The sequence below is a fragment of the Monopterus albus genome, unplaced genomic scaffold (assembly GCF_001952655.1).
Source record: "Monopterus albus unplaced genomic scaffold, M_albus_1.0 scaffold39.1, whole genome shotgun sequence".
In the NCBI taxonomy this organism is placed as follows: Eukaryota; Metazoa; Chordata; class Actinopteri; order Synbranchiformes; family Synbranchidae; genus Monopterus; species Monopterus albus.
Window position 1 is genome coordinate 436,027 of NW_018127919.1, and position 24,978 is coordinate 461,004.

The following is a 24,978-nucleotide window of genomic DNA, read 5'->3' on the forward strand; positions in this document are numbered from 1 at the left end:
GTTGATACTAAATATTAACACTGACTCAACTGTAAAACCCAAATGAGTAGAGTATTAACAATGAACAGCTCAAATAAAGTATTAGCTCACACTCTACACAGAGAGTACTGAACAATTCTTTCAAGGGCATTTTCAGGAGCAGCTAATTTTAGAGTCATCTCCCATGGTACTGGTGCAGTTGAAGGTGCCCCATCAGCACCTAGAGCAAAGACCTTAACTGCTGCCCCATATTCCAGAAAATACTGTAGAACCTCCACCAAATGGTTTTAACACATAGCACAAAAACATAACAATTATACAATTTCAGTTGACCAACTTAATATGGTGCAGACAAGGATCACTGCTGGTAATTCTTCTGAATAGCCAAAGCCAAAGCATCAGAATTATGACATAACTGTCTTTCTCCCATTGAGATTCCACACAAACCAACTCATAAAAACATGCATGCTGAAAACAGGCTTATAAATGAGTCACATCATAAAACCATACATGCCCTGTTTGCATAGCTGCAAGGCATATGCTGAAGGGTGGAGTAAGCACAAAGTAACAGCAAGCAAACTGAGGTATTTGCAGGGGGACCAAATAACTTACTAACCTGGTGGTGAGACGGATTTTGTCTCCACCTGCTCCTCCTTCTGATTCAATGCAGAACAGAGACGGTCAAGTCAACATTTGTGGCAATCAGGACGCAAAACCAAAGTATCACCAACAGTAGAATTTAATAAAGACAATAACAACAGAAAGTCAAAGTTTTTATAAATGAAAGTTGAAAAATATCTTGATGACATAAACAGCAGGTGCTTAGAGGCAGCAGGTTTACTGTACGAGAACAGAAGGCCTCTTACAGTACCTTCAAGTCAGCTTCACCCTTCCTAGTTCTCTTCATTATCTCCTCAATTCTCTGCAAAAATATATCAGTCACTTAGTCACTTTCCAGAATTCCAGAGTTGAAATGTTTTAAGTGCAACATATGATGCAAAAGGTGCTTGGATGGTCTTTCTTATTTCTGTTAAAAATCACCTTTTTTCTTAGTTGCCTCTCCTCGTCTTCGTGTTGCACCTGCAGCTCTCTATCTTGCCGCTGACGCTCTGCATCCTCTTGAGCTTTGAGTTTTTCTCTCTGTTAAAATTAATAAGAAATCTTTAACAGAAACTGTAAGATTCATCTGAAACTCACCATCAATCCAAATCCAATACATAAAGCATTAAGGCAAAAAATAAAAAAAACTGCCTGACATCTTAGAACGATCTCCAACCTCTTTATCTGTGTGACTCGGTAACTCCTTCTCCTGCTGCTGCTCCTTCCTCTGTTTGTCTTCGTGTTTCAGCCTGTGCGGATCTTCCTCATTCTTCCCCTTTTCCTTTGCTTGTTGAATCTTTGCCTCTTGCTGTTGCTGCTCCTGTGCGAGTTGCTTCCTTAGCTGCTCTTCCTTGGGTCTGATCGGCAGAGGTGTACACCCGTTATACACTCGCAGACAGGTGGATGTCATATTATATTTAATGCTAATTCATGATTTATTCAATGAACTCACCTTTCCTCTTCTTGTTGTTCCTGTTTCTTCTCCTCCAGTTCTTTCTGAGCTCGAGCCTGACGCCGACGCTCACCCAGCACCCTAGTAGCCTCCTCTGCATTTGTTGTGCCAGCTGCCACGTTCCCTGTGGACACGTGTGGTGCTGGCTCTGTCACACAGAGACAGACTGGTGTAAAACCATCCAAATATACCACAACCGAATGCTGAGTAAGGTAATCTAAATAAAGGCCACCTGTTTTCTTGTCTCCGTTGGGAGCGTTGCTCTGCATCTTCTTCTCTGAGGAATTCATTTTGGGTGACATGTCGTTCTTTCTGTCAGGGGACTGCTTTGTTTCAGATGTGTCGCCTTTGAGATGCTTGCTAAAAGCTTCACCCTTTGATGATTTTGTTTCAGTGCTGTCAACACTGACCACATTCTTCTCAGCTTGTGAAGATGGATTTGTGCTGTTAATGTTGGCATTCTTTTTAACTGTGGTCTCAGCTTTGGATTGTTCACTGTGTTTTTCCACCTTCTTGTCAGCACTTGCCAGGTTTGGATGAGGTCTTGTAGGAGAGTAATGGTAGTGATGTGCATTGTTTGGAGACTGGGCACGCACCTTAGATGCCAGCCTGCACAGATAGATATGAGTGGTTTAAGAATTAAGTGCTTCATGATAGGAAAGAAATTTAAAAATGTGCAGACTATGGTCCCGGCTGACAGCCACGTGTGCCCACCAAACAAATACAGTAATCTTACTTGGATGTTGTTGGGGAAACCAAGTGCTTGGTGACACTAGCGGGGGATTCTGATCTTCTAATAGGAGATCCATAACCTGGGGATGCAGTTCTCTCTCTGCGCAGCCGCTCTTTCTATAAGTAGTGGGTTTAAGATATAGAATAACGCGCATAATATCCATTATTATTTTTCTTAAAGGTGTTGTGTAAGTATGTAAATTTGCAGCATATAAGGATGTATGAGATCTGACCTTGGGGGTATTGGGCGTGGACTGAGAGCCTCCCTGAAGTCCAACTCTGCTGTGATCTGCAGGATTCAGTGAGCCGCAGAAAGGCAACCTGTGAGGGCTGCAGGGCGCTACATGATGACAGACATGATAACAAATCAAATGATGACAAATAACCAGTGATAGGGGAGAGCAATATTTCTTAGACAGTGTGTGCTGCATTCACTCGAAGCTTGTAGACTCATTTTTAAAGTCAACTGGCATTGAAATACAAATTAACTTGGGTGGGTGGGGGGCTCTATGTGTCAACTACTAGTATGACTGATTCAGCCATCAGTCAGAAATAATGGGACAATGGGAGATGTCGTTGTTTGTTATTTTTAGAAATGAATCCCTGAGTCTGTATGCTACTATGCAGTATGATGGCAAGTGCACACATGCCAGCATAGTGCCTACAAATACGATCATCCCAAACCCAATTCCCAGCATTGGTCTTCTTGCTCCACCCAAAACATTGACAGCAAATGGAAACACGTACAGATCTTATGCAAACTCACATTCATAAAAGCAAAGACCACAAACATGGAGCACATCATACAACACTAGAAGCAGTCATATCGTCCTCTCTTGTAATTTCTCATCCATCTGTCATCATAAATCTGTAGAAGCATAATCTCTACAAAGTGCAGCCGTCTGTGGGAAATAAGCATCCCTGTGTCTATTTTAGTGCACATATTTCTCTTCTAGGTCATGTGCGATTAGGGACCCGGAGCCAGCATCACTTAGCTGCTTTCATTCTGAAACCCTAGTCCCAGGTAATCAAAACAAAAATGAAACAGATACTCCTCTAACACACTGACAAACTGTGGCAGCAATTCCTCTTGTGTTGAAGACTGCTGACATTTTCAAGTCTGAGCCAGTGTCCTTATGCATGTTTGTAATTACTGTGAGGTTACTAATCTGAGGCAGCTCATCCTCAAGGTGACTTATGGCAAAATTTAAGAGAATTACACTTACTGAAAGCATGTGTATGAGTCTATGAACTAGCTGATGGTGGTGCATATTCATTGTCCTTTTTTCCTGCATGCATGCTCTATTTTTCTGAAGTCTGCCTCCACACTATTGTGCCTCCAGGCAGTCTTTTTTATGACAATAACTCAACAATAAAAGCCAATGCAGCAGAGAACAAACACACAGCAGACATACTGAAGTCATACAGTACATATGGAAGTACATACAGATTACTTTACAATGGTACAGTATTTCTCATTAACATGCATGCATGTAATGCATCACAGAAAGGGAACACATTTGCCTTTGGTTTAAGTGTCAGCCTGTCCAAAGGCAAACCGACATAAATATGGTAACTGGCATGAACTGTTTGGTAACTGGCAGTGGGGGCTTAACTTTACCAGATTCGCTGACAGCAGGAAGGGGGGAAGCAATGCCATGGGAAAAGACGGAGGCAGCAGAGAAAGGGAGTGCGGTATTCTCACTGTCACCTATAGGCAGCGGGCGGAGCAGAGCAGACAGAGCATTATGAACAGTTTATCTGAGCAATTTCTCATCCAGCTATAGAGACCTGGATGGCAGTCTACATCCCAGCAGGGGTGCCGTGATGTAACGTCATTTGTTTGGTCTGATTAAAAGCCACAATGTTATATTTTTTAACATTTCTGACTGCGGCGATGCACCAGTGCTGATATAAAAAAAGAAAAAGGCACTGTTGCAGACAACAATGTGCTATGTTATTTGAACATCTCCATCATTCCAATCATCATTTTAACATGTAGTTTAATGCTACATAGACACTGGTGCTGATGTGTAACTCGATCCTGTCTCTGTGAGAAACCAAAAACACATTTCTACTCATGCGTACCTCAGCTGCCAGGATATTGACAATGATAAGGGCAAAAGAAAAGCACTGTTTAACACAAAAACACACACAGACCTGTAATAAACACACGTAAACACACTCTTTGTGTAATGGTATCTCACAGAAATACAGCAAAATGCAATCCTTTTGAAGAAAAAACATTTTTCTTCCATATCCTCTTTTAGATCATTCACACATCTTTATTTCCCATGCTTGTCATGCTTCTCGTATCCTGTACAATCCCTGTTTGCATATGTAAGCTCTGTTTTTACCTGCTCCTGTAGGGCAGCCCCTGCTCCAGCGTTTGCTCCTCTGCTCCAGCTGGAGGCTTCGCTCCAGAGAGCGTTTCATCAGGGCCTCCAGACGCTCCTGAACGCAACACAGCCGAGTGGACTTTTTATTCAAACACCTCATCGCTGGCTTTGTTTCTTTGTACTACCATATACTGCATACAATATGCCAAGGTCCAGTGTGAGATTTTTAATGTATTTTGAGGCTTTAACATAGGTTCTTGATTCTTTGAAGACTTTGTTCACAAATGTCGTATTTGTCAGTCACCATTGATAACTTTTAAAAACTATACTGCACATGTCCTCAAGAACTTATAGTACATGAAGAGTCACAATCTGAAAGCACCACTGATCCCTGCAATCGTACACAAAGGAGACAAGACATTTTTTAAATCAGCTGACCCTCTCTTCTTCGAGCTGCTGCCTCCTCTTCTCCTCTACCGCAGCCCTGCGGAGCTCCTCTTTCTGCCTCTGCTCCTCCAGCCGCCTCCAGCGTTCCTCCACTGTGCGTTCATACTGCAGCTGAGCTCTGCGCTCCTTCTCCCTGATCAGTTGCTCCCTGGCTGCTAAAAGAGGCAAGATTTTTGTTGGTCTTGAAAGCTTCACTATATACCACACTAGAATTAAAAAACTTTTACCCTTTTGAGCAACACAGTTTAATCTCTATTTGAAAGTTTATTTATAAGAGAGTGCTTTTATTGTTTTCTCAAAAAATGTGTCGTCATAATGTAAACTCTTATCTCTAACAGTGAACATGATTCTGTCTCTCAATACACATCCAAGACTAAATCATGAACATAGAAAGCCTTGTCGTCATAAGCCAACAACAGGAGCTACAGTACTAACTGTGAGTGTGAGACCTACTTTTGTGGAGTGTCTGTGTTACTGTTACATTCTCTGACAAAACTGATCATATCAGGGACTCAGTGAACTCAAAATGAATCCTCCACTGGCTAGCAATGCCTTTCCTCCAATTAAACTGTGAGAAGTATCATGACGTTGCAGGGAAACTGCACAGGAACAGGAACCTACAGACATTTCAGAGCTTCTCATTTGACAAAATCAGCTCCTTTATTTGCACTTGTGCCAGAAAACAGGTCAACACCTACCCAGGCTTCTCTCTCTCTCCTCACGTCTCTCTTTGGCTAATCGCATCCTGTCGTCTGTCTTCGTATAACCCTCCACAACTGAAATGAATGATGTCAGTGAACCAAAAGGGTAGTGGTGATGCAGTCAAATTAAAGGAGAGAGTAAAAGAAGCAAACAGTGAGACTTACTTTGTTTACCTGCATGGTTGTTACTCGTGTTAGCTGCTAAGTGTGAAGGGGATGCGTGTCCGTTTATGTGTGGCTTCTTCTCTGTGGTAGATGGAGCTGGAATCAACATGACAGAGGGAGAGAGAGCACACTCAGCTTTGTCTAATAACATCAGCAATAACATTGGCACCACAGTGCTGAGCTGCAGTGCTGCTTTGTTACCAGCAGAGGGAAACATGTTTTCAGTTCTGTGTTAAATGCAGTGTTGCAAAATGCCAAGTAGCCCCATGCCAAGAGCAAACTGCAGCAATAGGCAGGAGAGAGGTGGAAACTGTCCTTGATATGATACTTAATCCACACATGCTGAATGTCAGTTTTGGATATTGTTGTCCTGCCATCACTGATAATAGAGCAGTCCTGAAACACATATTTCTATATAGACCTACATTCTATAATGATTGAATCATCCAGATTAAACCACTTGGAAAGAAAGTGAATTATGTGACAGGAGCCAGAGTGGATTACTCACAATTTTTTCCAATTTGGGCTGGAGAGCTGTGACCGTTTGTCGGAGATTTCTCGTCAGGAAGCAGAGTGACAGACTGCGACGCCATCTTTTCACCTAATGCACAAAACAAAAGAATAATATCTGAATAGTGAGCTCTTATTGTCACATCACAAATCACAATGGTTATAAATGAAGAACCTTGTTAGTAACAGCCCTAAAAACTATAGTAAAATGTATTTGTGTGTGGGAGATGTGTGAATGACTGTTCACAGTTCACAGATGAGCGACACATCACACATTACATATTGAAATCAGTCTGTGATAAACCTCAGAGACAAACTGGCACATAAATTAAAGTAAATTTTGAAAATGTGAAACTTGTTTATGGCTGTTATATGCTAATATTAGGCAGATATAGTCAAATGGCTTAAATAAACAAATTAAATTCAAATAACATGAATCTATTATAGTGAGAGATGACAGTGGTCCCCAGATGACTACATCTACTGTAAACCTTGACACAGTGAAAGAGCTCTTGTGAGCTACAGAGTACAAAGCTTAAGTCCACAAATTCACTGAATGAATATGTGCACAATCAGCTGCCAGCACAAAGTCAGTTACTTTACTTGATACAGTGAATTACCCTTTTTCAGTCAGGCCTTTTACTGTGTACTAAAATCTGGCTCTCAAATGTGGATTGGCAGACAGGAGAGCTGCCGCTGAGTTGACTTAATTAAACATATTACTGTACTCATTCGTCATCATCAGCGTGTACATGATAACACTTTATTGATTTCTTCAGGGGCCACATGCGTAGGCTGTCTCTATTGCTTCGGGTTGTATTTACTGTGGCCTTTATGGCTTTGAGAGGAAGAGGCTCCCACTCACCTTATTCTTCAACATAAAACATGCTATTGTAGAAACACAAGCAAAATTGTGTGTAAAACAGGCTGTCATAGAGATGAAAAAGAAGGGTTTTTTTTGGTGCAGCATTTCTCTTAAAGTAGGTCTTCAAGTTCTGACTCTGCTACAGTATTTCTACTACTGTATCCAGTAGTCCTAGTCACTCATCGACTATGGAAATTTGATTACTGACCTTTAGGGAGATTCACCTTCTTTTAGGGTGTGATGGGTGAAAACTCTAACAAAGTGAAACGGTAATCTTCATCTTGCTAGAAAAGCAGCCACAAAAACATCACACATCGACCTTTTGCTATTAAAATGATACAGTATTCACGTGTATGTTGAAGGCATCTGGTCTTCCTCTCTCCACCCATCTCAACCTTTTATCCGACTGAGTGGCGTCATCAGCCAATAAAATAAAATAAAATGGTTTAAATGTCAAGTAACCATTTAGTCCGTAAGATGATATCTAGGCCTGTATAGGGAATGTAGATCACACACTCATAGAAACACACAACAAGGCGATGTTTTGCCTACTTTCTCTTGTGATAAAAACCATAGTGATTTGGCTTTAATGTAGGAACTAAAAGGTCTCTCTGTAGGCCTGTTATGGAACATGCATCCTAAAATACTGGCGTTTTGGTGACAACCAGCACAGTTTTGTGTGACGAATGAACAAAAACACTGAAACCGGATCTGCACAGACTACATCATCCACACAAAGCATTGGAAATGTCAGCATGCGTCATTCACCAGTCTGCTTTAAATCGTGGCGCAAACACAACAAGATCCAAAAGCATGATCCCAGTTTAACAAACCTTACATCGAGCTCACCTGTTATTGCACTGGATGATGCAAGTGTTTTGGCCATGGTAGCTGTCACAAGCAGAACACACCCGAATGAATGGACGAGCAGTCCCCCAAACACTCTGCGGTGATGCCAATGCAGCAGAGGTAGCTACACGGTTCTCTCCACCTCAATACGCGCAGCCACAGCGGACAATAACGAGCCGACGCCACTCAACTAATGCATAGCCCATAGGTCATTATGAAAGCTGTAGATCATGGGCAGCACTTGCAGATGGAGGATAGAGATGCTGGGACTGGAGCGGAGATGATGATGCACACACACACACACACACACAATCGAGCTACCGACCACACTGTGTGTCGCAGCGTAAGCCCGCCCTGATCACCAGATAGAATCACCGAGAGGAGGATGGATGAGATTTCCTGTCAGCACACAGCTCATCCAGGTCCAAACCCAACTGAGCACAAGATCGTGTCTGCAAACCGCAAATGAACGAGGCAGATGTCTCGAACTGTATTATTCCACAAGAGGTTAGCCATAGACACCCCTATCACAACATGTTCAGAGGCTTGCAAAAATGCAGTCAAATTGGGATTGTATATATGGCCTAGCATTAGCCTCTGTTTTGAGACTTCAGTTGAATGTTTAAAAAATCATTCCACTCACTCTTAAATCTAACCTTTACATCTCTTGTAAAAAGAGACTTTCAACAATTTTGTTTATATATTTTTAAACATCAATATGCGCCACGAATGAAAAACATTCGTGAGTTGAACAAATAGGGATCGTGATTTATATACTATGGAACAGTAACATAGGCCTATCTGACCATGGTAAACAGTGGTGATGGAGGGACAGGCCCCTCCTCGGGTTACACAATCAGAGAATATGCTGTAATACCTGCTGGGATTTTCATAGATAGATAGATAGATAGACAGACAGACAGATAAATGGTGGCAGCAGCACTTGCGCTGCCGTTATTGAAGACAGAGAAGAAGAGTGAGCGGAGGCGGAAGTGCAGAATCTCACTAAAGGACGGACCTGTGGGAGTATTGGCTGTGCTGAGCTAACGTAGGAAAGATGCTGACCAACATTTCTAATGTGCTGAGAGCTTGCGTTCAGAGAAACGTAAGTAGACGGAATTTAAACTATGGACTGTCTTAGCTAAACACCGCATTACAGTCGCCTTTTAAAACCTCGAATATTTACCCAAAACGAGACTGTCATCCCTGTTCTGACCTTGTAAGGCCGAATGATAGCTGGCTTGGCTAACACAAGCCCGCACATAATGTGAGCTCTTTATGATAGCTTCAGCTTGTGGGTCAGAAAAGAGAGGTCCTTTAAATATTCCCTAATTTTTGCGTCGTTTTAGTCATTTTTTAAATTATGGAGTCGGGCGGTGTTTGCACAGTGGTGCTGTTTTCTGAAAACTGACAGCGACCATTAGTAACCAAAAACACAAGACCGATCAGTTTGTCAACACGGATGGAAATGGCAAAACCTTGAAAATATATGCTAAGTTACCTTTTAGCATCTGCAAAACAAAATTCCCTAAAAAGGCTTTTCCAAAACGTGTTGACTAGCTAATGCTTGTAGTACTTTGATAGCTATATCCTACATAAAACAAGTTCAAAGCACTTTAATTAATTACACATGTTTTATCAGAGCTCTAGCTGGGAGGGCCTTGAGGATTTACATGGAATGAAGTAAATTTATTCTTGAATTAACTATAGTGGGATTTATCACAGTGAATGAATGAATAGCAGTAAGAGTCTGCTGCCCAGTATTTGTCTCTTGAGCTAATGTTTCACAAAAAAAAAGAAATAACTTTGAAGGCAGTTTCTTTAATAGATGCTGTTATTCAATGCTGTTCTGGGTGTTGTCATTTGGTGAGATGTTGACGTTTTGCAAAGCAGTGTTCATTTCACCTCTGCTGGTTACTTAAACACTGTCTCATTAACCATTCACACATTTTGGGGTCAAGGTATCAAGCCTAAGGACTCTTTTCAAATATTAAAAGCTGTCAAGTACTGCCAAATGCCTGGTCAGACTTATAGCCTTGTTTACTTAGTTTGATCACATGTTTCCAGAATTAAATCAATATTATGGCAATTTTCTACAGTTTTATTTAGACAAAGTTTTCTTACAGTTGCTTCTGTTTAGACATTTAATGAGAACCACTGGCTTAAACAAAAAAAAGAGGATTTGTAGAAAAGCATTTTTTAAATAAAAGAAGTATTGTTTTGGTATTGGCACAGAAACTTGGGTGGGTGTTGTAATGGCTGTAGTTTTGAAACATTTCAAACTGTTCTTATCTGTTGTCTCCCCCTTCTCTCCACCAGCAGGTAGCTACAGTCCTCATATCAGCACGAACATATGCTGACTTCACCACCGAGGCTACCTTTGAAATAAAAGTAAGTCTCATACAGAGGAGCATTTTCCACTAAACTGATCAATGCATGTGGCAGGTTGTGTGCTAGTTTAAATATTGTCATCTCTCTAGAAATGTGACGTCCACAAGCTGGATGAGGCCCCTGCCACCCAGGTGGTTTTGACTCGTGATGAGGGGCTGCAGTATTACCGCATCATGCAGACCATAAGGCGTATGGAGCTGAAGGCAGATCAGCTGTATAAGCAGAAGATCATCAGAGGATTCTGCCACTTATATGACGGCCAGGTTGAGTGCACCATTATTCTTCTTTCTACTGTAAAAATATAGGAAGAGTCTTATTTCAGTGTTATAGTAATGGTTTACAGTATGTTCTCTGCTCTTATAAGAAAATTTTATGGCATCAAGATTTGCTTTCATATATAGTATATATGTATATAATACTGACAGTTATTTAAAATTTACACTGATAGAAAAGCATTTTTAAGATATTGATATAATACATTTCTTAAACCATCCCCTCTTTGCTGTGTGGATTTAAGCCCCTTTTCCATCGCCTGGTACCGGCTCAACTCAACTCTGCTTGTTTGTGGTACTGGGTGCTTGGTTTTCCACTGCAGATGGTCCCCTCTCAGTGTAGCTGGCTGTCATAGAGACACCGCATTACACTGCCATGATGTCATCAGGAACTGACACAGTAACAATGTCTCGGTATGTGGCTGTTTTTACTTAGTACAGTAACTACAGTAAAATAGCGGATAGGGTTAAATAACATTGCTTTTAAAAATGGCGCTTTGTTTGAGGACATCTCACACGTTGATGACATGATTTCTCTGACCAATCGCTAGTCTGTAGTGTTTACACATCATCATTTGGTATCACCTCTGCTGTCTGAGAACCTCAACGGAGGTGATCTCAAAAATAGTACCAGTTACCATCCCCAACATTTGACTGATGGGAACACAAATAAGGCAAGTCGAGTCAGGTTGAACCAGTACCAGGTGGTGGAAAAGGGGCTTTACAGTCTTGAATTTTTTCAAATACACCTCCATGTGTGGCATGTCTTGCTATTTGTTGTCTCCCCTCAGGAGGCTTGTGCTGTTGGCATTGAAGCAGCAATTAATCTGACGGATCACTTGATCACTGCATACCGTGCCCACGGCTACACTTACACCAGAGGAGGGACTGTGAAGCAAATCATGGCAGAGCTCACTGGTGAGTCTGCAATGCTTAGAAAAAAAAATCAGAGGCATTTTATAATCAACAGATAATTCTAAGGTTCAGTGATCATTGATTTTAATCCACAAATTGTTTTGAACTTGTACCTCAGCATTCTTCTCCTTTCATGTTTTCTGTATTTAATATACAGGCAGAAGAGGAGGCATTGCAAAGGGCAAAGGAGGCTCTATGCACATGTACTGTAAAAACTTTTACGGAGGAAATGGAATTGTCGGAGCTCAGGTACAGATGGTTCAGTCATCTAAGCTGTTTTAGAAAGTGATAATCTGATTTACATGTTGTGAATGCAGTGTAAACCTAAATCTACAAGTAGTACATTACAATGTCAATTTAGTAAGTCTTATAAGGACTGGACACAGGTGTAATTGGTGGGTGTGTTATCAGTACGGTGACACTGATCATGAACGCAGCTGGTGCTCTACAACCCCAAATCAGAAAAAGTTGGGATGGTATCTAAAATCAAAATTAAAACTGAAGTGGTTTCTAAATCATGTGTATCATCCTGTATCACATTGAAAACAATACAGCAGCACATTATTTGATGTGATGCCTCATCAGTTTTATTCTTTGTTCAAAATAAACACTCCCATTAATCCTGCAGCAATTGTTTGCCATAGTTTGTTAGCTGGACTAACCTAGGAAGGCATCCTAGAGAAACAGGAGCCAAAACTTCATTTTCTTGCTTTGCATCAACTCGTAAATCACAACCCGGGGATGGCCATTAGGGTCAGATTACAAAAACAGGCAAGTCACATGAAATGATAATGTGGCTTTCTACAAAAAGGGATTTATTCATATAAGTAATATCCATCCCGGTTATTGTGTATGTGTTGCGACACATCTCATTGTTTAAATGAAGGGTGTATATGTTACGATCAATGTAATACAATTTCAGACATCTCTGAATTCTCCTCAGGTCCCCCTGGGTGCTGGTGTGGCTCTAGCCTGCAAATATCAGGGCAAAAACGAGCTGTGTGTCTGTCTCTATGGTGATGGTGCTGCCAACCAGGTATGACAAATAATTCATACTGTCCCTACATTACATGTCTTCAAAAATGCAGAAAACTGTACTGATTCTAGTACTACCTCCTGAGGGGTGCTGAAATTTAGCTCCCAGAATGCACTTCCAAATTGGGCTTTGTGTAATGGAAACAAATGCAGAACCCGAGTGCGACATGTTTCAGTTCCTATAATGTCAAAACCCCTGAAGATATTGGACTGGCAACTACTAAATGCATTACACTGAACATATGTTTTAGACCAGCCATGTATTTTTGGATAAGTTGAACAGTGTCTACTTTTGTGCCAGAGCTGTTGCTGATCTTAACTGCTCACTACAAACACAACACAGGGACATAACATTTGATGAAAGGAGAGGAAATACAATTCCTCAAACTACATTAAGATAAAATATGACACTTTCTAACCAGTCTATGTAAACAGACTAATCTGGTTTGTTATGTACCTCTAATTTAAAACAACAAGTTTTTTTTGGGGGGGGGGGGGGGAAAAATGCTCTATGTTCTTCACAGGGTCAGATCTTTGAAACCTACAATATGGCAGCACTTTGGAAGCTGCCTGTCATCTTCATCTGTGAGAACAACAGGTATGGCATGGGCACATCAGTGGAGCGAGCTGCAGCCAGCACAGATTACTACAAGAGGGGAGAATTCATTCCTGGTCTCAGGGTACTGTATTTTCTTTTTAAATAGAAGAAACCAACCACATAACAGAATGTATGTTGTTTCTTTATTTTTGCACAGCACTGTTTTAATTTTTCAATTTGAACGAGGTATATGTGGTGATAGTATCACTTTGTTAGTGTGTATGTATACGGTAGCCTTCAACTTATTCAGCAAGAGGGTTTGTTTGTGAGTATTGTTCACCTTTTGATGTTCATATGATCAGTTTAGTGCGAGTTTCTGTGATGTATGTTCTGAAATAGGCACAGAGTAAGTCAGTGAAATATGGCATATTGTTTGTGTGTCCAGTTGGACGGGATGGATTTTCTGTGTGTTCGGGAAGCAACCAGGTTTGCAGCTGATCACTGCCGATCTGGAAAGGTAAGTTAAAACAGTGAGTTATAGTAATCAGGAAATGTGGTTGTTGTTTTCCAAGCTAAATGATTTTTGTCCACCTTCTCATCAGGGTCCCATTCTCATGGAACTGCAGACTTACCGCTATCATGGCCACAGTATGAGTGATCCTGGTATCAGGTAATTGGTGACAGTTCTTGGACTCTTTGTAATTGAATGTCAGGTTTTTACAATGGATTGCTATTACTCTTTATCTTTAAATCAATAATAATCTGACCTTCAAATGTTATCCTCATTGTACTGCTGCCTTTTGTTTTGACCACCTCTCCCAACAGTGTTCATGCACTCTTCTTCCCACTGTAGCATCCTTGCAGTACCCTGAGCTCAGCCTAGGGATGGACTGAACACAGACACTAATATTGGTGTTGGCTTTGACAGATTGTTAGGTTTAAAGTGATTCAGAGGAATTTTTGATAAATATAAACACACCAAAAATCAAAGCACTGTTACTTAATGTTTGTTATACTGATAAACAAATGTTAACTCTAACAGAATTATTACAGTTTTGCATAATGACCCCAGATCAGTTATCTTCATATTAATGCAGCTCAGTAAAAGAAATATAATGCTGACAATTAAGAATGTTCGATACAGTACGTTAGGATTTGGTGTCAGCTATAAAAATGCTTGTATTAGTGTATCTCTACAACCTCTCTGTGCCAATCTCTCCCCTCTCAGCTACCGTACACGTGAGGAGATCCAGGAGGTCCGCAGTAAGAGTGACCCCATCTCCCTGCTAAAGGACCGCATGCTCAGCAACAACATGGCCAGTGTGGAGGAGCTCAAGGTAGCAAATACTTTCAGTTTGTAAAATAAAAATGCTGCAATGGCAAATTATCCACTTAAACAATTACTCTTTCTATTACATTCTTAGGAATTTATAAAATTCTTTTTACATTGAAGTTTTTTTTTTTAGGTCAGTGGTAACTTCATTTATCCCCAAGGGGCAATTGGCCGTGCAACCAGTAGCACACACACATTCATTGTCATACCACCGTATAAAAACATAAAACATGCACAAAAACCCCTCTCATCCTACCTGAACAAATGCCAGTAATGGTAAATAAGTTATATTGTCATAATGCACTATTTAAAAAGACGATGGCAGTTGGGATAAAAGCATCTTGGTAGGCAGAACAAACACAAGTGTATTAATCCAAAGTCCCACTAGAGAATATAACAAGTTTATGACTGAGTTTTGTTTAAAAGAAATGGGCAACATTGTTTTTTCTGCAGTCCTCTGTTCATTTTAGGGATATTGCTCACACACAAATTTTCAGTGTGCTGTTAAAGCACAATAAACACTTTCCAGTAGCTTCATCTCCCATTGTGAGCCTAAGTGGACTCGCCACAGCACAAATACTGTAGATGATGAGCTGGCCTCAGGCAAATGGAGGACTCTCCTAGTTTTATGTCTGCTGTATAAGTATACATGCACACATACCCACATGTGCACGTATACACTCCTTCGAGGCAGTGGAAACAAATGTCGAACCCATGATGAGTGTTACATGTGTGCACTTGCACATATCATAATTCTCTGTGTTGTCTCTATAGGACATTGATGTGGAGGTGAGGAAGGAAATAGAAGATGCGGCTCAGTTTGCCACTACAGATCCTGAACCCCCACTGGAAGAACTGTGCAACCACATCTTTTACAACAACCCACCAATTGAGGTGCGAGGCACAAATCCATGGTCAAAGCTCAAATCTGTTAGCTAAACATTTTCATCCCCCCCCTTTTTTTAAAATCCTTGCATCCATCCCCTGCTGCACCTCACATGTACACTAACAATGTCATATATTATAAAGTAGTGCCTCACGCTTAGAATTGAATCCATCAACAAGTAAACAGTTTTCAGTGCTGTACATTTTTACAACAGGGCCTGTACTTGCAATGATATTTGGAGAATTAAATTAACAAAGACAGAGAAGAACAGAATGATTAGCTCTGTTTTCATGTTTGTGCTAATTGAGCTATTAGTGCTTCTTCATGAAGTTCTGTCCCATATTTATATTTTTCATGAGAATGTTGAGCCAACTGAGTGTTTTATGTTTAGTACCTAAAATCACTTTCTTGATGTTGGTGAACGTTCATGAACCAAATGTATAAATTAATACTTCGGATTGATTTTTCTGTTTTGTTTTAAGGTAAAGAAGTTACTGTATTTAAGACACATCAGTTCTCTTAATATTAAGCATTTAGCATTTTTAACTTAAGGAGGTTTTGTAAACTGGCCCCAGATGAATTTATTTAACAGATTCAAAATTTTTGTGTTTGATGTTTGTGGGTAATTTTTGAGGTGTGGTTAAGAAAATGTCCATCTATCACTGTTTGTCTCATAAAAAGACTGTCCAACCTATTAAACAAAGGCTTTGTGCTCTTTATACTTGACAGTGTACCTGATGAATATCTGTTTGAGTTCTTGTCTTTTTATTTAGCCCTTGTTACAAAGACATAAGGCAGCAGATGGCACTGTTAATGGCTCCACATTTATTCTATGTAAGAAAAAGTAAAGAATACCATGGGAACGGTTGGTAATACTTTGATCAGTGTTCCCAAACCAACCAGTCTTCCCAAGCCTGTTGTTTAGAGGATGCTCACCAAGCTGAGCAGGTGATTGTACGCATCTGAAACTCAGATGTATGAGGACAAAATGGAGTTTCTCTATGTTCTTATTTGGAGCGACTCAATTTGTGATGTACTATTGCAATTATATTTAATTAGGTAATTATTGGCACTCAGTTACCACAAGCTTAACCAGCAGTGGATATAAACATGAGTGCATGTATCAGCCTAGCTTCACTTTAAATTTCCAAATCTAAACAGGATGGGAGGTTGGATGATAAAGCAGTGCATCTTTAACTTCACATGAGTCTCAATCAGATGGTGTTTTGTGATGGTGACACATCAGGGGTGATACATTAACACCTGTACAGGAACGTGCGGACGTTTTGAGTTTCAGTCTGTTGACTGTCAACATGTACTGCTTGCAGCAAGCTACTATGTCAGTACCTATTATAAAATACAACTGAAAATGCCTAGTGTATTTGTTTTAGTAAACCTTTATTGAAAGTGGCCAAAGGAAATGCTGGAAACATTGGTTTAATGCTTGAACTGTTGTAATAAAAAGACTATAAGATGCTGTATTTCCTTCTGCTTTGTATGTACAGCGACTGGACAAATTGCCCACTAATTTACATTGTGCTTTAATGAATAGTACTCTATGCATGTTACTGTAAAAGCTGCAGACTGAGGTATTGGTTCACAGTGAAAGCAGTGGTGCTCGCTGGTATTATGAACTACACGGCTCATCTACTACAAAATTGTTTTGACTAAAATTGTAAGAGACGGTGCTCTTAGCAGCCTTATTGTAGTCAGCTCCTCCCCTGTTTGCCTCGCAGCCAGATGAAGTATTAAGTATAAGAAAATGTGTTGCATTATGATAATTATTCAATATAATCAAGTTGTCATTTTATAATATTGGGATTAAAATAAATATAAACAACGACATAGGAAATAGTACAAGAAACAATGGCTGCCTCTAAAGTTCTGTAAGTTATAGGCCTAAAGCTGTAACAAGTGATATGATTATAATCTTTATACATTTACAACATTTAAAGTCTTATAGATTACTGCACCAGTGAACTGATTTGGCTTTAGCTGACTTTTGTCCAGATGTAGTAGCCTACTAGTATGAATAGTAGGCTTATGTGACATTATGTGAAGTTCAAATATTAAAAAATGAAAAATGTATATTGCAGCTAAATAAAAAGCCTTGAATTGCCCAAAATGTAGGGGCCTTAAAACATGACTATGTGCTTATGCCCGATCGCCCTCTAGTGCACACAGCTGCAAAATCATGAGAAACAATCATCAGTCTAACTATTAAGGCAATAGTTATATAATCCTATATAATAGTTATATAATCCTATATAGGCTGATTTTATTTAAAATAAAACTACAGTGTTGCCCCCCAAAATCTATTTTGAAATATTGCTATTAAATAGCATTTTCAATTTTTCACTTTAATATACAAAAGGCAAATAAAGAAAAACGCCCTTTTTCTTATATTTAATCATATCAGTACCTTACAAAATAAGCCCTTTGATTTATTAAAAAATATAAACAAGAAATCTTTGAATGAGGGAAGTAGCATTATGTGGGTAATATGTTCATTGTCCCTTTTCTGTCTTGATGTGAAAATCGTCGAAACGGACGCTTGGAATTTTCACAATAAAAGCTCCGTTGCTCATAGAAGAAAAGCTCGTGGATGCATACTGCATGTCTGTGGCAGTGGCGGCTTTTATATATTACTGTACTTGTTGAACTGGTTACTAGAAAGAATGTCGACACAGACGTGCGAATGCGATTAGTTCCAGAAGATGGCGGTAATGCGACAGTGAGGACTCCGTGTGCTGCAAAACCCGAAACAAGAAGAAGAGAGAAGGAAGGTGAGGTTCTCCAGATCCTGCCAAACGGCTAAAGCGTGCTGCTAGCCTGTCGCAGGTTACGTGCTCTAACGGGGTTGGCACAATGGAGTTTCTTTCCCGTACTAATCTAGAGAGGGGGCTTTTCTGCATGCTTTGCACAGCTCTCCTCCTCCTCACATCTGCAGAAGAAGGCGATCATGGGAAATACTCCCAGTGTCACAACTACGCAGGAGGACACGTCTATCCTGGAGAGGCTTCCCGTGTCCCAGTGTCTGACCATTCCCTGCACCTCAGCAAAGCTAAGAGTGAGTTTCTCTCACGAATTCACCCATAGGTGGCAAAATTGTATATATTTAAAACGTGCAAGGAATTTGTTTCCCCTTGGCTGCCAAAGATCAGCTGCTGTAGTTTGTTTCAGCATGCTGGTCCTGCTGTTAAGGCAATAGGAGCAAACTTACAGTGTCTACTGCTTGTGCTGTTATCAGCTGATTGGCTGGGACCTTTCATTTAATTCTTAGGTGACAGTTTAACAGGTTAGTGTCACTTTCACATCAGGCCACCAGATGGTTTTTGTGGGACACGTCATTCCTATGAAATTGGTTGGATTATGTTCCTCCCTCCACCCCTCTGACACCATGGCGGTTCATGGCACAGCTCTAATACTGGTTAATACAGGTGGTTGGATAAAAGAGCACAAACAGATGCATGCATTAGACTCGTGTCCTGCATGAGGCCATATGTTATGCCTTGTTTCAGTCATATTAGTGACTTTTGTGGCCTTTTGTAATTCCTTTGTTATGTGTCATTATGAGTTTTGAGACTTTATCCCATGTCATCCCACAGTAGGATACCTAGTTTTTCAGTGTTTGTGGACCACCCACTGGTCCCTGTGCTGGTTCTACTAGTTAACTTGCCCAGTTGAGACAGACACTGCAAAATTATGCAATGCAGACACAGGAAACCTGCACTGGTTTAGAGATACTGCTACAGATCACTACTACAGTCTCACATAGTGCTGCAAATACAGAAAACACAAGCAAGTTAGCAGACTGTACATTTCAGCTCATTTTCCAATGCCACTAATTACCAAATTATGGAAACAACAAGCTGTCTCAGTCATGTCCATGGCTTTTTAGTGCCCCCATAAACCTTTCCATTGGTGCCTGTGCTACCTGCATCATTTCTGTATTTGCAGCTAGTTTTCAAAATGCTGATGTGTTGTCAAATTGATGAAATGCTTTTTTTTTATTTGCTTGTTTTGTTTATTTTTATATGTTTTCTTATGGTGAGGTGCATTGAACTCTCAGGGCCACTGTACCAAAGCTGTAATTGTTCCTTCAAAAAAAATAATTGGAACATTAAAAGACAATAAAAATATCCTTAGTTTTATGGTCATATACTAGCTTATGGCCTATATTTGAATGAAATCAGCATCACCCTAAAAGTGTGAAAATACTGAAGATTACAAGTCATTTGCAACATTTAAGAGCTAAAGCACTACTATGGTTCTTTTTCTCCCCCGCACATTTTCCTTAAATACTTGTGACATTTTGTAGCATGGATGTTTTCAAATAACAATTACACTACAGTAAATGTTTTGGGTCTTATGAATCCATTTTTTCCCCTAAGTTTCAAAGCCTGCACCACACTGGGAAGGGACAGCTGTCATTAATGGTGAATTCAAGGAGCTGAAGCTGTCGGACTACAGAGGCAAATATCTTGTCTTCTTCTTCTATCCTCTGGACTTGTGAGTAACATCTGAGACATACATAATCACTTGGTTTGTGTTGCTGCACGACAGAGTGCATTATGTAAACGTGTTTGCTCTGTTGCAGCACATTTGTCTGCCCTACTGAGATCATTGCATTCAGTGATCGTGTGCATGAGTTTCGTGCCATCAATACAGAGGTGGTTGCCTGTTCAGTGGACTCCCAGTTCACCCACCTGGCCTGGTAAGCACATTTCACCCACACAGTGCTACTGTGTCAATGCTGTAGAGAGCGCTGGTCTAAATATTCCTTTTTGGAAGAGGGTGAATCACTTAACCGTTTATTAACTGTACACTCAGAACATGGATTTGTTTTTCTCACATTTTTTTGTCATTAACAGGATCAATACTCCCAGGAAGCAGGGTGGACTTGGACAAATGAAAATCCCTCTGTTGTCTGACCTTACTCACCAGATTTCAAAAAACTATGGAGTCTACCTGGAGGACCAGGGGCACACACTAAGGTACAGGTTACAGTTTGTGATTTACATTTTATGACTATTTTCAGATTTTTATAGGGACCCAATATAGTGAAACATGCATTTAAAACTGGTATGTCACTCTGAGGTTCCTTAGGAGGGAATAAAAAGAAATAAGTTAGAAACGGGTATGAAAAACTAGTTTGGGAGAGATTAGTGATTATGCAATGAGGAAGAATGTGCTTCATAACATTGTTAGTGATAACTAAGTTGACATTTTGACCATGTATAGGTTCACCAGTGTTTCCGCTGGTAACATTTCTCAGTGGCACCCCATCACACCAAAATCTTTTCCACCATGGCAAAAAAATCAATCCAGCCAGTCAATCATTTAATTAGACACCTCAGTGACTCACCTGGGAAGCATGTAAAGCAACAGGGTAGGTCACATACACAGATGCAGTTAAGGCTATTTCAGATGGAACGCATTTTTAGACGCATGTCTCACACATGTGGTTGAGCCACGCATCACCCCTTTATGCTTCAGGTCTATTGTCCCTCACTTATTTTCTGTTGCAAACTTTTTTTTTTTCCTTTACTGGCATCTGTCATGATTACATACATAATGCCTACATGAAAACTTATCCAGCACCAGACCGTTTGTCTGTCCGCTGTCATTGTAGCTCATCAGGAGCTGATGACTGACGGCTACTCTGACACTGAACGTCGAACATTTCTCTTTCAGTCAGCCTGTGGTTATGTTGCTGAGTGAAACACTGACCAGCGAACTGCTGAGGACTTAGTTTTGCAACCGCTAAAAACACTTATATCATAACTACTACTGAAAGATTACTAGCCTATATTAATTACTATGATTATTAAGCATTTGTTCACCTCCATAGAGGGAACACAGATGCATACTAAAACCCCCAGCCACCCCCCTACCCCCTGCTCGAGGAACACTGCCGCCACACCAAACCTATTGATCCACGGGAAACACTGGGTTGACAGTGAGGAGCTAACAGTAAGTTGTGCTTGAATCTTACCTATCCGCATCTCTTTCAGGGGACTCTTCATCATTGACGACAAAGGTATTTTGAGGCAGATCACCATGAATGATCTTCCAGTGGGAAGATCTGTGGATGAGACTCTGCGGCTGGTGCAGGCCTTCCAGTACACTGACAAACACGGAGAAGGTACAAGGGTCTCTATCGAATAATTTGACATATCAGCTTTAATTTTTAGTTGCTGTTTTTTTCATGGTGATAACAGGGTAATGCAATGGTACTTGGAAACTAATAGCTGGTATTCAATGGATTCTTAGAGCTGTTTTTCTTAAAGTGCTGACTGGAATGATGTGATTTTTACAGTGTGCCCAGCAGGATGGAAGCCAGGCAGTGACACAGTGAGTATCTCAGAGGCTGAAACTGATTTGGAGCCTTGGTCACTAACTAGTATTGTCCTACGTTGATAACATTAAACCCTATCCATGATCTTCAATGGCAGGAGGTTTCACAATACGCTACATTGCTGGTAGCTACGTCTGATGTTTGTGCAAAATGGATGGGTGTTCACTGAGGGATCACACCTCAGAGAATTACGGAGAAAATTATGCTTTTTAAACAACCCAGATTTTTCATTGTGAAGTGGGAATCTAAGCAATAATTTGGATACACACATATAATAGAGGACTAGTTTGTTAACAGGGATTTACATTAGTCACAACCTGGTTCAAAGCATACTCTAGTCTGGAGTAATTTTTTATCACAAGTCATTATTGTGCACTAATTTGATGAATTCTTTCCCACAGATTATTCCCGACCCTTCAGGCAAGCTGAAGTATTTTGATAAACTGAACTGATTTACTGTACGTTTCTGTTTTCCCAGTCTGTGAAATGCACCACTTACAGAAAGTACAAATAAAATGTTTTCATAAAATGTTGCATGTCTGGTCTTTTACGTTCAGCTGGCATGAATGACTCCCGTTGACTGTAAAAATTTCAGACAAGATAACAGTTCCTAGAAGTGAAGCCACTGCCAATCGATCACTCCTGGCGGCTGGTTGCCGTAAAGGTCAGGAATCCTGCCTCCTCCTTGTGTTAGTGGATGGAACGTGAGCCAAACTAAAGACTCAAAAGTACAAATCGGTTTTTCCCAAGAGGTGATTTCTGTCATTTTTGGTAGATGTTATCATGCTGATATGTGTACAAGTGGTTATTTTTATGGTATATTTGTTTGTAATAAGTTATTATATAAAAAGGGCTGTATTTCTGTTCATTTGAAAGCTTTGGTGGTCCAGTGCTGTTACTTCATTTCTCCTCACTACTGAGCAGACTCTGGTTACAGATAATATTTTGGATGCATTGGGGGGGAAGTGGTGATGCCATGTCCATCATATACACAGTCAGCAGTGACAAAGCAGAGTGGCAGTTTTAGTTCAGTTGATACTGGTTTTTTTCCAGTTTCAAAACTTGCATCACACAGGAAAAGAACATATGTCATTGATGCTCAGTGGCAACAACTGGTTACAAAGAGTTGATGAAATATCAGACTTGTCTCAGTACTTGTTATGGGGGTCATGGTGTCTGCTTTGAACTTAGTAGAATGTAAATGTGTGGTGGACACAGCATACACATACTGTAAGATATTGAAAAATTAGCCCCAGCACGGTCAGGCAAGCCTTTCCTTAGACACTGACTCAAATGATTAAATACATTTGTACTGGTAATGATCTGGGAACAAATGGCAAACTCTGAGAAAACGCAGTCTGTTAAAATCACATCCCTGCTTTGTCCTAAATAATAATGGTAGAGAAAAAAGTAATAATAGTGCAGAACAGGTCAAACAACATGTCAGTGTTGATGTTTTGCATCTTGTGCAATACTGTTTTTGTTTTGGACATGATCTAATGCAAAGTTTAAAAGTCCTGCACACTGAGTAAACAAGGAATGGCATGACTGAGTTAAAAATGCTCCTGAACAGGTTTACCAAACACAGTGGCATAAAGCCTGTATAAAAGGTGAATATTGAAAACTAGACACCAGTTACATTTGGTGTCACTGAATAGAGTGGTACTTTATTCTAGCATAATAAATGTTAAATCATTTGAGTAGACCAGACAGTCAAAGGTCAATATGTTTATGACTGTCACAGGATGACAAGATATCACCTTCTGACATGATCATTTTGTTTTTATCCATATGGCACTGGCATTCCATTTGGAGCACAAAGTCGGAACACATTTGACTAGAAGATGTTTCCAAAATTTTAACTTGGCACAGCCTTGTAGCTACCACATTAAGAGTTAATCTACCGTTTGTTGGAACATCAGTAAAAGATAAACTGTTGTCATCTCAGCAATGCAAATGCTTTTTTGGAGCAGAAGCACACGTGGCCTCTCTGAAGAACAGCTGGTTTAGGGTTAAATGTTTTTGTGGACTATTCTGTACTGAGCTCTGCAGACATTATTGCAGTGTTTTTGTCCAGGCCTGGTTAATATTTACCGTTTAAACCACATTCAAATGGATGTCCAGTGATCAACACAAAGATAAAGAGTGTACAGAAAGGGCAGAGAGGCGGGATGTCCATATAAGGATTACTGAACAGGTTCACCTCCTCCAGAGACACATATAAAAGAAGCTCCTGAAGATTTGCTACCATTTTGTGCACAGTGAATGCTGTTTTCTAAAATTCCTGTCGGGGGGTAAACTCCTGAGGGGGCGGATGAAGAAACAAATTTTGCTTTTATTCACATTCAGAGGACTTGTAAGCAAAGGGAAAAGGGGTAAAAAGAGAAAATGGCCAGGTTTATATTACGGACAGCTGAACCCAAGGATGTGTCCGATATCCTGCGGCTCATAAAGGTAAGCCAAATGTTAAAGAGTAATATTTTGACAACAAATAGGACATTTTGACTAATTGATTTAATCTGTTTTCTCTGTTTTACTATTCCTAATTGTAGTTCCAGTTAAAAGCATAAATAGCTGTCCTTGTTTGTTTCTTGTTGCCTTTTAGGAACTTGCTAAATATGAAGAGATGGAGGAGAGGGTCATGCTGACTGAGAAAGGTGCTTCAGTGCGGTCCGCATTATGTCAGATTTTAAGCATACATTTTATACATATAAATGCGTGTTTTAACACACTGTCCTAAAGTCCGTTTTCCATTTGCAGATCTTCTTGAAGACGGCTTCGGGGACCATCCATTCTACCACTGCTTGGTTGCTGAAGTCCCCAAGGAGCAGAGCTCAGAAGGTAAAAACATATCTCTAACACATAACTTCACAATTTAACTGTCATATTTTTCCCCTTTACTTTAAATTCAACCCCTAACTCGTGGTGTTTTCATTTAGGGTACACTGTAATTGCCTTTGCTATGTACTACTACACATATGATCCATGGATTGGAAAGCTTTTGTACTTGGAAGACTTTTTTGTCATGCAGGAGTTTCGTGGTAAGTTTACTGACAAGTGCTGTTATATGGTGATGGTAAAGGTTAATAAGTTACCAAGAAGTGGTAG

The 24,978-nt window shown here is 40.2% G+C and overlaps 4 protein-coding genes across 11 annotated transcripts in view; 3 read left to right on the plus strand and 1 right to left on the minus strand.

Annotated features, from left to right (window-relative positions):
• The window catches only part of map7d2a (MAP7 domain containing 2a), an 11,759-nt gene extending 2,722 nt beyond the window's left edge, over positions 1 to 9,037 (minus strand). Inside the window, exons 1-15 of one of the 6 annotated variants that reach the window (XM_020598846.1) lie at positions 8,140 to 9,037; positions 6,424 to 6,516; positions 5,925 to 6,011; positions 5,748 to 5,825; positions 5,041 to 5,201; positions 4,621 to 4,717; positions 3,885 to 3,974; positions 2,497 to 2,603; positions 2,268 to 2,380; positions 1,764 to 2,140; positions 1,532 to 1,679; positions 1,256 to 1,436; positions 1,021 to 1,119; positions 851 to 901; positions 596 to 635 (exon numbers count right to left, since the gene is read on the minus strand). In XM_020598846.1, the coding sequence (XP_020454502.1) occupies positions 596 to 635; positions 851 to 901; positions 1,021 to 1,119; positions 1,256 to 1,436; positions 1,532 to 1,679; positions 1,764 to 2,140; positions 2,268 to 2,380; positions 2,497 to 2,603; positions 3,885 to 3,974; positions 4,621 to 4,717; positions 5,041 to 5,201; positions 5,748 to 5,825; positions 5,925 to 6,011; positions 6,424 to 6,516; positions 8,140 to 8,176 (1,759 nt within the window). In that variant the 5' untranslated portion in view covers positions 8,177 to 9,037. Of the gene's footprint in view, positions 1 to 595; positions 636 to 850; positions 902 to 1,020; positions 1,120 to 1,255; positions 1,437 to 1,531; positions 1,680 to 1,763; positions 2,141 to 2,267; positions 2,381 to 2,496; positions 2,604 to 3,884; positions 3,975 to 4,620; positions 4,718 to 5,040; positions 5,205 to 5,747; positions 5,826 to 5,915; positions 6,012 to 6,423; positions 6,517 to 8,139 lie in introns of all 6 variants that reach the window. The other 5 variants (XM_020598845.1, XM_020598844.1, XM_020598843.1 and 2 more) reach the window with 5 other exon arrangements.
• A 65-nt stretch (positions 9,038 to 9,102) lies between these two features.
• On the plus strand, positions 9,103 to 16,251 carry pdha1a (pyruvate dehydrogenase E1 subunit alpha 1a). 2 transcript variants are annotated; one of them, XM_020598850.1, is made up of 11 exons: positions 9,103 to 9,244; positions 10,462 to 10,530; positions 10,620 to 10,793; positions 11,594 to 11,720; positions 11,875 to 11,966; positions 12,661 to 12,753; positions 13,277 to 13,432; positions 13,736 to 13,807; positions 13,893 to 13,960; positions 14,519 to 14,627; positions 15,398 to 16,251. In XM_020598850.1, exons 1-11 carry the CDS (start codon positions 9,197 to 9,199, stop codon positions 15,560 to 15,562), a joined length of 1,173 nt encoding a protein of 390 aa, XP_020454506.1. In that variant the 5' UTR covers positions 9,103 to 9,196; the 3' UTR covers positions 15,563 to 16,251. The 2 variants fall into 2 exon arrangements, with proteins under 2 accessions (XP_020454506.1, XP_020454504.1); XM_020598848.1 differs by having other exon boundaries at positions 9,105 to 9,244; positions 10,459 to 10,530.
• Positions 16,252 to 18,111: 1,860 nt separating this feature from the next.
• Positions 18,112 to 22,399, plus strand: prdx4 (peroxiredoxin 4). Of its 2 annotated transcripts, XM_020599114.1 has the most exons (8): positions 18,112 to 18,295; positions 18,436 to 18,579; positions 19,904 to 20,021; positions 20,110 to 20,226; positions 20,384 to 20,506; positions 21,527 to 21,657; positions 21,832 to 21,866; positions 22,272 to 22,399. In XM_020599114.1, exons 1-8 carry the CDS (start codon positions 18,115 to 18,117, stop codon positions 22,320 to 22,322), a joined length of 900 nt encoding a protein of 299 aa, XP_020454770.1. In that variant the 5' UTR covers positions 18,112 to 18,114; the 3' UTR covers positions 22,323 to 22,399. The 2 variants fall into 2 exon arrangements, with proteins under 2 accessions (XP_020454770.1, XP_020454771.1); XM_020599115.1 differs by lacking the exon at positions 18,112 to 18,295 and having other exon boundaries at positions 18,302 to 18,579.
• Positions 22,400 to 24,170: 1,771 nt separating this feature from the next.
• LOC109959545 (diamine acetyltransferase 1-like) overlaps positions 24,171 to 24,978 on the plus strand; it is a 1,343-nt gene continuing 535 nt past the window's right edge. The window contains exons 1-4 of the mRNA XM_020598996.1: positions 24,171 to 24,324; positions 24,476 to 24,527; positions 24,631 to 24,711; positions 24,810 to 24,911. Of these exons, the coding sequence (XP_020454652.1) occupies positions 24,259 to 24,324; positions 24,476 to 24,527; positions 24,631 to 24,711; positions 24,810 to 24,911 (301 nt within the window). The 5' untranslated portion in view covers positions 24,171 to 24,258. The remainder of the gene's footprint in view (positions 24,325 to 24,475; positions 24,528 to 24,630; positions 24,712 to 24,809; positions 24,912 to 24,978) is intronic.

What these genes read in the sequence shown, in the direction of transcription:
- pdha1a (XM_020598848.1), top strand. Translation starts at nt 9,197, where the DNA reads ATGCTGACCAACATTTCTAATGTGCTGAGAGCTTGCGTTCAGAGAAAC. An exon ending in AGGCTACCTTTGAAATAAAA is followed by an intron (nt 10,531 to 10,619) that starts GTAAGTCTCATA and finishes TCATCTCTCTAG; the next exon opens with AAATGTGACGTCCACAAGCT. An exon ending in ATGAGTGATCCTGGTATCAG is followed by an intron (nt 13,961 to 14,518) that starts GTAATTGGTGAC and finishes CTCCCCTCTCAG; the next exon opens with CTACCGTACACGTGAGGAGA.
- prdx4 (XM_020599114.1), top strand. Translation starts at nt 18,115, where the DNA reads ATGCATACTGCATGTCTGTGGCAGTGGCGGCTTTTATATATTACTGTA. An exon ending in CAGTTCACCCACCTGGCCTG is followed by an intron (nt 20,227 to 20,383) that starts GTAAGCACATTT and finishes TGTCATTAACAG; the next exon opens with GATCAATACTCCCAGGAAGC. An exon ending in GACCAGGGGCACACACTAAG is followed by an intron (nt 20,507 to 21,526) that starts GTACAGGTTACA and finishes CATCTCTTTCAG; the next exon opens with GGGACTCTTCATCATTGACG.